General features: G+C 57.3%; 1 protein-coding gene across 9 annotated transcripts in view; it reads right to left on the bottom strand.

Annotated features, from left to right (window-relative positions):
- The window catches only part of EPB41L4B (erythrocyte membrane protein band 4.1 like 4B), a 129,414-nt gene extending 119,734 nt beyond the window's left edge, over positions 1-9,680 (bottom strand). For all 9 annotated transcript variants that reach the window (XM_072842264.1, XM_072842269.1, XM_072842262.1 and 6 more), the window contains exon 1: positions 9,375-9,680. In XM_072842264.1, coding sequence (XP_072698365.1) covers positions 9,375-9,680 — 306 coding nt within the window. The remainder of the gene's footprint in view (positions 1-9,374) is intronic.
- Between the last annotated feature and the right edge of the window lie 234 nt (positions 9,681-9,914).

The raw sequence follows: 9,914 nt of genomic DNA on the forward strand, positions 1-9,914 counted from the left end.
AATAAAAAGAAAATCCCTAATTCAAAGGGGTTGCAGCTGAGCAAGCAGGTAGGCGGGCTAATGGAGAAGCACCACCACGCCCACCTCCACCTGCCTGGGCAGAGGTCAGGTACCATGGGGCTGAGAACAAGAGAAGAGAACCGTGCGGCTGGGCTGACGGATGCCAGCCCTGCAGGCCCCTGCGAGACCAGGCGGTCCACGTCCTCCCAGCAGGACAGTTCTACTCTGGGGACCGAGCTCAGGCCTGGGAGACAGGGAAGCTCCACATGATCCCGCGGGTGGCACGGGACCCTGGGGATATCATCTTCCAGCCCTTAGCTTCACCAAGGAGATGCTGGGCACTCGGCCAGCGACGACTTTAAGGCAAAGAACCTCAGAAATGATAAAACAGAAGCCAAGTGCCAGGGGCCCTGAAAGGCAAAGAGGTTCAAGAATGACAGGGTGGTCTATGGCATGACACTGTGACCCGTCAAGTCACAGAAGGAGTTCCAAGGAGCACACATTTCGATCCTGGAGGCTGAGCGTGCACAGCATGGGCTGGAGGCAGAGCAATGGAAAATGAGTCAGAAAAACCTAGATTCCCTTCTGACTCTGCCACACTTCTTACCCGAGTGGCCCAAGGCCACATGCTCCCTGAGACCATATGTAAACGGGATAATAATACCTTCCCACACGGCAGCAATTAAGGGAAGTGACACGGATTCTGCAAGCCTAGAGGGCAGGGTTGCCCAACACAGAAGACGGCAGGTGCTCTGCATATCAACCACCAACCCCACGACAGGTAGAGACAGGTACTCCTCACGTCACACATACATGCGCACGCACGCGCACACACACACACACACACACACACACAATTCAGGGGTGAATTTAATCTAGAATAATCACAAAAGAGGGCACCAAACTGATGAGTTTGAGGAAGGCTTGGATGGGAGAAAAAAAAAAAACCCTACACCATGTTTATGCACATGTCTATGAAAGCACACAGACTGGGGGGACCAGCTGCTATGCAGCAGGATGGGAATTTGTAATATGCTTTCCTGTGTGATAAGTTTAACATTGTTCTATTGAGCACTTTTTTTTTAAGATTTTATTTATTTATTCATAGAGATGCAGAGAGAGAGAGAGAGAGGCAGAGACACAGGCAGAGGGAGAAGCAGGCTCCATGCAGAGAGCCTGACGTGGGACTCGATCCCAGGTCTCCAGGATCACGCCCTGGGCTGCAAGGAGGCGCTAAACCGCTGAGCCACCCGGGCTGCCCCTATTGAGCACTTTTTAAAAATGTAGCCTACTTCTGACCTCAGCGTTGAAAACTCAAGGCCATCAAACCAGAATGCACGCGGGGTAAGACTGTATTCGACGAACGTGACTGAAGATGTACATCTGGGAGCACCTGGCTGGCTCAGTCGGAAGAGCGTGGGACTTTTGGCCTCTGGGTTGGGAGTCCAAGCTCCGCACTGGGTGTAGAGATTACTTAAAAAAAAGAAATATATTTTAAAAAGAAAATAAAATAGGGGCACCTGGGTGGCTCAGTGGTTGAGCATCTGCCTTTGGCTCAGAGTGTGATCCCGGGGTCCTGGGATCGAGTCCTGCATCAGGGTCCCTGCATGGAGCCTGCTTCTCCCTCTGCCTGTGTCTCTGCCTCTTTTTCTGTGTCTCTCACGGATAAATAAATAAATAATCTTAAAAAAAAGAAAAAAAAAGGAAGTTGTAAATCTGATTTCTGGAAATCCCACCTGGCCTGCAAAGGAGGCTCAGAGGTCCCCATCCACCTCAGGGCCGCTGGGGCAGTCTCAGAACCTACTCACCACCCACCCGACCAATGCTCCATCCTGCCGTCAGGGGGACTTTCCGGACCACAAATCTCCCCTGGCCAGTCGGAGCTTAAAGCTGGTCTTTAAAAACCACGGGCAAATTTTTTAACCTTGACTACTGAGCCCCGATTGTCCCCTCTACAAACCAGAGATAACAGCAATAACACCATCAAAGTTTTTGTGAGAATTCAACAAGCCTATCCCTTAAGCACTTAGCACAGCACCAAGCACACAGCAAATGCTCAGTAAGCCTCGGCTCTTATTAGCTTAAGACACGTATCTGCACTTGAAAGGTTCCCCACTTGCTCCTTTAAGATTCAGGGACACAGCCAGAGCTCATAATCCTCCCCTACTCTGTGGGGGTTTCTGGCTCCCCACCTCCAAGCATTTGCACCTGCTGTTTCCTCTGCCCTGACACCTTCTAACCAAATCTACAGCTGAACTCCTGGGCATCCTCTGGGACAACGTGATGTCACTTTGGGCATCAGACCATCGCCAGCTCCACCCCACAGTTCAGCTGCTCGCCCTCTGCGCTACTTTATGTGCAGCTTCAAGTTATGTATTTACCTGGTTTCCCCTTTGAGATTAGAATTCTCTCATCCCTCGTGTGGATCCCTCCCCAGTGCTCAACGCCGTGTAAGCGCTCAGTAAGCCCTTGCTGACTAGAGAAAATGCACTACGGGTAAACAAAAACATTTTGGAAAACAATTAGAAATAAGCCAGAAATTAAAATCCAGTGGGGCTAGTGAGATTAAATCCAACTCTAGAGGGAAGCCAAAGAGGTTGCAGGAGGAGACAGGGAGGTGGGGGCGGTTGGGGCACAGGGGGCACACCTGGGAGGCTGCAAGGCTCCTGCCCAGCTCTGGCTGGTGAGCAAAGCATGCACATCCCTGGCAGGTGAGAGAAGTGACGGCCCCAAAGCAGGTGCTCAGCACACAAGCCCCCAAATATGAGAGAATTCTGTGGCCACAGCAGCAGGACCAGAAGGCAGAGACAACGGTGGGGAGAGGCTCCAAGGACGGGGAGCTTGCTTCTCACTCAGGCAGGGGCAGTACAGGTGGACAGCTCCAGTGGCCAACCAGCACTGGGGGTACCCACCCCAGCTAAGGGTCGCTGGCAGTGTAAGGGGGGGATAGGATGGCCAAGAGCCTCCACCCCCAAGAGACACAAACTCAGAGTCTGTGATCCCTATTCAACTGTGCTGAAGGGGTGAAGAGACTGTGATCAACCCATGCAAATTCATCATTCTGAGTACATAATTATATCTAAACACAAAAAGAAAAAAACTACAGGTGGATATACACCACAATTTTCACAGTGGTCATCTCTGATGAAATTTTAGATGTTTTCACTTCTCCAGCTTCTCCACATTTATTTTCTAGCCTCTCTGCTTTAAGCATGTTCAAATGTGAAATGAAAGTAGGGGCCGAAGGCACACACTAACTTGGGAAAAAAAACAAAAAACCCAGCAAGACAAATCAGCAGTGGACCCCGCCTGCAGGCAGCTACCACGGGCCAGAGAAGGAAGCCCGAGTGCCCACAGAACCGGGGCCCTGCTGAACAGAGCTCCAGGCAGAGCAGCAAAGGCCGGGTGCAGGCACTCAGGCAGTGGACAAGGATGAACACCTGTTTTGAGGACAAATTGTGGGTGGAGGATTTCTGTGGTTACCAAGTAGATTTTTTTTTTCTAAGTCCCTATGCAGGAATCTAAGGGAAAATACTCCCTCCACACACACATACGCTGACCTTTTGCTATTTCAAAATTAAACAGACCTATGCCTTCATCCACAGCGGTGCACTAGGGACAGAATTCAATGAGATTATGCACGTGAAAGTGCTTAGCGAGTTAATATTTGTTCGGTCCTGGACCGGTGCAGGGTCATGTTACTGGCACGGGAAAGGCTGACAGACACCCCTTCCCCCCATCTTAACCCTGACAACCCAGCAAGGGTGACACCACAGTGTGACAGGGGTCACCCTGTATCCCACTGGGAACGATGTTCACCATTCATCTCTCTTCCTCCCAGACTCCCCATTGTTCCCCACTAGCCCTCCTTTAGACAAAGTTTTTTTTTTTTTAAATAAACTCAGCATGACCCAGGTAGGGGTTCAAAGTTCCCGGGGGGTCTCATTCATAAGCTGGGATGGAGTGGAAGGGGGTCAGCACTGGAGGGCCACCTTGAGCCAATACCTCCATCCCCTCAGGGGCAGGACAAAGCCAGCCAGCCAGAGGCCCAGGATGAGGCAAGGTGTCCACGGAAGCCAGAACCTTGGGAGAGGGTGGAAATGAGGAGCTGCTGGTCCCCTATTTTCCGGGGTGTCCCATCTCTTCCCACAACTGAGGGTGAAGACCTCCCTGCCTCCAGGCTAGACTCCACTAGGCCTCACTCAACCCACTCCCCCTGCCAACTGCTCTGGTACTGTGCCCACTTCTCCAGGCCAGGCCCTCGTCACCCCTCCCCTGGGCCACTGCAACAGCACAACTGCCCCAGCTTCACTCTGCTGTGACAAAAACTCCCTAGGGCTCAGGGGTCATATTGTCAAGCCCTGGCTCAGAGCTGACCATTGCCTCCTGTGCCTACGCAGTTTTAATACACAGCCTGGCTGCCCTCTGCTCTCAGGTCTACAGCCAGTGTTTTTCAAAAGGTGTGAAGGGAGTCTGTTTATCAGAATCACCCAGGATAAGTATCCTGGTAAGAAGCCCAATTTCCTGATCTGCTCAATCAGGAATTCTGGGGTGGACCCTGGGAATTGTAACTGGAGAGGAAATCCCAGAAGCACCCTGGAGTACGCCGAAGTCAGAGAACCATTCTGCCGCAGTTCCCCATTGTTCGAGAAGATCTGTCCTACTACCAACTGCCAGGAATATATCCCATCCCCTTTCCATAGTCCTGGGTCAGGACTAGGGGGGCAGTCTACCACTGATACTCCAAAGGCTAGGCAGTTGGGGTTTCCAGGGTAACCCATTCCAACTCTTCTCTGAGTGACTAACATCACTTTCTAGCTATAGGCCTCAGTTTCCCATATACACCAAGGATGGGGTATATGCTGTTGAGGGTCCCTTTCAGCTGCAAAATAAAGCACACGATCTTTACATCCTACCAGTGCATTCTGCTCTTTCAGCGATTCTAGTTCTAAAACTCTAAGAACGTAGACACCTGGGTGGCTCAGCGGTTGAATATCTGCCTTTGGCTCGGGTCATGATCCTAGAGTCCCGGGATCGAGTCCCCCCATCAGGCTCCCCGCAGGGAGCCTGCATCTTCCTCTACCTGTGTCTCTGCCTCTATGTTTCTCTCATGAATAGAAAAAAATCTTTAAAATAAGTAAATAAGTCTCTAAGAACTTGCATTTGAGGCTGGGGGGAGGGGTAACCCTTTCTCATCTAAAGTGAAACAGGGCATCTGGGTGGCTCAGTCCCTTAAGCCTCTGCCTTCCACTGAGGTCATGATCTCAGGTCCTGGGACGGGCCCCATCGGCTCCTTGCTCAGCGGGGAGTCTACTTCTCCCTCTCCCTCTGCCCTCCTTCCCCGCGCTCGCTCTCTTTATAATAAATAAATAAGTAAATAAATAAATAAAATCTTTAAAAAAAGTGAAACTTTCAAAAAGTATGTCTCGTATCACATACCACTTCCAATTTTCACAAAATGAGATGTTTAGCCTTCCTGCCCCAGCTTTTTTTGGTTTGTTTTTAACATCGGTTGCTGGACATGCTCCCAAACCCTTCCCATAGGCCAGAGAGGAGGTGTGAGAATTGGGGGTGCAGCCACACCTTGAGCAACCCTTCGGTGCCCTGCTGTGCATGGGTACTGAAGCCTTTTAGACCATTCTAGTCGCATAACCCTCCCAACAGCCCCATCTGAAGGACCAGAAAGTCGATGCTCAGACAGCCCGAGCCGCCCAAGGGTGCACAGCTGGCCTGCAAAGGCTCAGGCCCGGTCTTCCGAGGCTCGCCCTGCCTGCACGGTAGCACAGGGAGTCTACGCTGAGTTCCGGATTCGGGGAGAGCCACTGCGCCACCCGCACTGCTCCAGGCCGACCGGCGTGCCCCCCGAGGCCTGGCGAGAGTGCTGCCCACCCAGCCAGCCACGCGCACACACAGCCTCGCAGCCTTCCACGCGGAGCTGCTGGAAGACTGTGCACGCAGGGGAGGGGGAGACGGGGCTGAGCAACAGCCGCACGAGCAAAAGCGATGCCAGGGATTTAGTCAACAGAGAGCTAATATGAGTCAACAGCGGGTGCCGCTGCCAAGCACACTAATGGGATCTTCAGCTGCATTAATAGAAGGAAGGTGTCTAGGGTAGGCCGAGGGAGCCCTGCCCGACCCGACCAGGCCACACCTGAGGGCTGGGCCGGGCAGGGACGCGGCCGTCCAAAGCGGGGCGGGCTTTCCGCAGAGGAGTGGCTCAGGGCGCCTCTGGGGGCTGTAGGGCGAGCCCGGGATTCCCCTGGAAGCGGGGTTCGTAGCCCATCGGAGGCTGCACGTTACAGACGGGTTGTTTTTAGAGGATCCTGTTGTTCACGTTTTTCTCAAAGGTTGAGAAACCACAGCGAAGGTTAAAACCGGGCAGGCCCGCGAGGGGAGGCGGCCCACCGGGAGGCAAGGAGGCTCCAGGCCCCGCCAGGGAACCGCTGAAGACGCCTACGGTCGCTTCGTCCTTTCTGACCTACGCCAACGGGCCACGGGTTAGCTAAGGAGTGGACCTGGTACGACGAGGCTTCTGAAAATGCACAAGGGACCCCGGGTTTGAGATCCTATAACCTCAAGCGTGGAAGTCTCCAGGAGGCCCTCCTGACCCGCTCATCCCCCAGCAGCACCCCGGCTGGGTGAGCCCAGCCCCATCACTTAGCATCACTTAGAATAAAAAGCCCTGTTTCTACCTGTGTTTCCCAAGAGCCTCCAGGCCACCCCTCGTTCCCCCCTGCGCCCACAGCACAGCGCCCCATAAACGCTGACTGAGGACTGAGGCGCCCCGGGGCCTGGTACCCTGAAGGTGCTGCTGTGCTCGATTTCAGATCAGGGCTGACACAATGGCTTATGACAAGGCACAGCCACTGTTAGCAGGCTGAGCAGAAGAATTCGCGGAGCTAAACCCACCGGAGGGTTTTAATTACAAAGGAGCCGGGAAGCCTGGCAAGTGCCCTGAGTGCCTGCGGAAGTGACAGGGGACAGAGAATCCAGCTAAGGGCTATGGCAGCCAGAGGTAAATCCTGTCTGTGTGACAGGCAGCAACGCAACACCGGGGCCCAGGAGGCGGTAGAAATCCAGGGAAGCAGAAGGGGGGAACAATGACGAGAGGGGCTACATGCCCAACAGGCCGGCATTAGAAGGGAGCCCCGGGGAAGGAGCACGCGAGCTGCAAATCCACCTGCGAATTCACTGGGAGCCGCCGCCCGGCGCTAACCTCGTACTCTGAGAATTAATTAAGGAACCACAACTCTGATCCGGGAAGGCGAGCCTAGGAGCCCGTGGGATGCAGTTCTGATATCTAATAAACCTGTAAATCGATGAGCCCTGCTCACTGGTGATTTTTATCATTGTCCCCCCGGGGGCTCCCACGACAAAAGCCTGTGTCGGGTCTTCGGACAGGGCGTGTGTGTGCATAGGTGCGGGCGTCTGTGTAAATAAGATGTGAGGTTCTCGCGATCGCCTCTTAGAGCATCAAGAAATCTGCCACCGTAAGAAAACCGGGGGAAATCTTTCGTCAAGCGACCTTTGGTAAAGCGCAGAAACCTTTCCGGATGTAAAGGGCCCCGCCTCCACGCCCAGGGAGGGCTCCAGCGGCCACCCAGGTCAGCCCTCGGCCCCATCCCAGCCTGATCCTGGCCCCATCCCAGCCTGATCCTGGCTCCATCCCAGCCTGATCCGCGGCCCCATCCCAGCCTGATCCTGGCCCCATCCCAGCCTGATCCTCGCGTACCTGTCTGGGTTTACCCGCCACGCATGCACTTGACTCAGTTTGCGTTTGTCATCCCAGAAACACCCCTTAAGCCCTGTCGCACGAATCCGACAGAAGCAATACGTTTTCTAAACGCACCATCCCTGGGGAACAGCGAGAAAATCCTCAAGGAGCCCCGACAAAGTTCTCAGGGGGGGCATTCCTTCCCCCGATCCGAGACGCAGAATGCGCCACATCCTCTCCACACAGCAGCTGCCCACCTCTCCGATCCTCCTGGCTCCCCGGGCCTCCCCCTCCGAGCCGGAGACGAGCTGGAGAGCCTCAGTCGTGGGGAGGAGGAACATTTTCAGGCTATTTTAAAGACAACAGCTCTAAGCACAGGAACGCCGGCTCCTCCGTGAATAAAAAGGCCCCACAAGGGTATGATCATAACAAAATGATGTTCTATGGAGAGCGCGCTAGGAGGCACGAATATAAAAATGGCCATCGACTGAGACTGTCTCAAAATCAAAACCTAAGGCAGCATTAAAGTCCAGGCCAAGCAGACTCTGATCTTCCCATCTAAAAACCTTATGGGTTCCTAGGTCCCTCGGGAAGTCTCAAGAAGGTCCCCCACGCGGGAAGGCCTACATGGTTCCTTTGGAAGTCTGGGTATGCGCTTTTTTTTTTTTTTTTTTTTTTTTTTTTGCGCGTGAAATCCTCGGAATGATCTGTGACATTTCATCGAAAAGCTCGATCGGGGCTGTGTCCTCAGTCACACCCAGAGATTCCCAAAGGCACCGTCTGCCGCAGCGCCGGGTGCCCAGCAGGCGCCCCATTTGATTTGATTCGATCACATCTGGCCCCTCCGGGCCAGAAAGCAGGGGCCCAGGCGGAGGCAGCAGCGCCAGCCTAGCTCAGGGCTGGAGGGGGGCGGGGTGCAACCACCTGTGGGCGGGGGCCGGGACCCCGCGCCGCAGCCCCGGGGCCCCCCCGCCGCCCCCACGCACGGGGCCGGGGGTGGGAAGGGGCGAGTTGGGCGCGCCAGGCCCGACTCCCAGCGCCCCAGCAGAGGCTGCGCTGCTGCAAAGTTGGGCAGGTCCAGGAGAGTCGATCCCGGAGTGAGCTCCCAAGTCACCCACCCCTGCGAGCGGAGGGCTGTCGCGGCTCTCCCGGGTGCCGACGGGGCGGGGGCCGGCACCGAGAAGGGGCCGGGAGAGAAAAGGTCCCCGATCCCCTCCCAAACTTGGGGCGCCTGCTGGGCAGCAGGGGAGGGGGCTTCTCCCCCGCCATCTCCACGAGGCCTGGTGACGACTCTGCGGGGGCAAGCAGGCCCCCCGGGGCACCCCGCATTGCTCTGGGATTGCCTAACCCACTGCGCGGCACCCAGAAGGCCCCCGCTGCGACCTGGGGGGGCGGGGACTCGGGGCGAGGGGACCCGGCGAGCGGGGGAGGGCGCGAGGCCCAGAGGACCGGGCGGCAGCGGGGGAAGGCGCGCGCCCCAGCGGCGCAAGGTCCCACGGAGGGGTCCGGAGGGGTCCGGAGGGGTCCGGAGCGACCCGGGCGGAGAGGCCCGAGAGGGAACCCGGGGAGGGGCCCCCGGGGAGGTGCAGGCGGGGCGCCCGGAGGGGCACACGGGGCGGGGGGCGCGGTCCCCGGGGCTGCCAGCGCCGCGGTCACTCACCGGCAGGTCCACGCTCACTTCGGTCCCGTCGAGCAGGAAGACGCGGCAGTACAGGGTGGCCCTGGCGGCGCCGGCGGCGGAGATGTGCACGGCCGCGCCGCCCGTGAGCAGGGGCCCGCCGCCCGCCGGGAACACGCTCCCCCCCGGCGCGGCGGGCAGCGTGGAGGAGGCGGCGGCGGCGGCCGGGCCCCCCCGCGGGCCCCCGTCGCGCTCGTCCCCCAGCCCGGCGGCCCCGCGCCCCGCCGCGCCCCGCGCGTAGCGCTGCATGGAGCGGCGGCCAAAGGTCCGGCGCAGGAACCGCAGCATCCTGGCCGGGGGCGCCCCCTGCCTCCGCCCCCTGCGCCGCCGCGCCGCCGCCCGGGAGCGCCCCGCGCCGCCGTCAGTGCCCGCGGCCGCCTGCGCCGCCTCCCGGCGCCCGCGGCCCGGGGCTCGCTCCCGCCGAGGCCGAGGCCGCGCTCCGGCTGCCCGCGGGGCGCGCCCGCCCGGGCCAGCGCCGGCCGCCAGGGGCCGCGGGCGGGAGGGAGGGCGCGCTCGGGGCGG

Source organism: Canis lupus, chromosome 10, assembly GCF_048164855.1.
Source record: "Canis lupus baileyi chromosome 10, mCanLup2.hap1, whole genome shotgun sequence".
Lineage (NCBI taxonomy): Eukaryota > Metazoa > Chordata > Mammalia > Carnivora > Canidae > Canis > Canis lupus.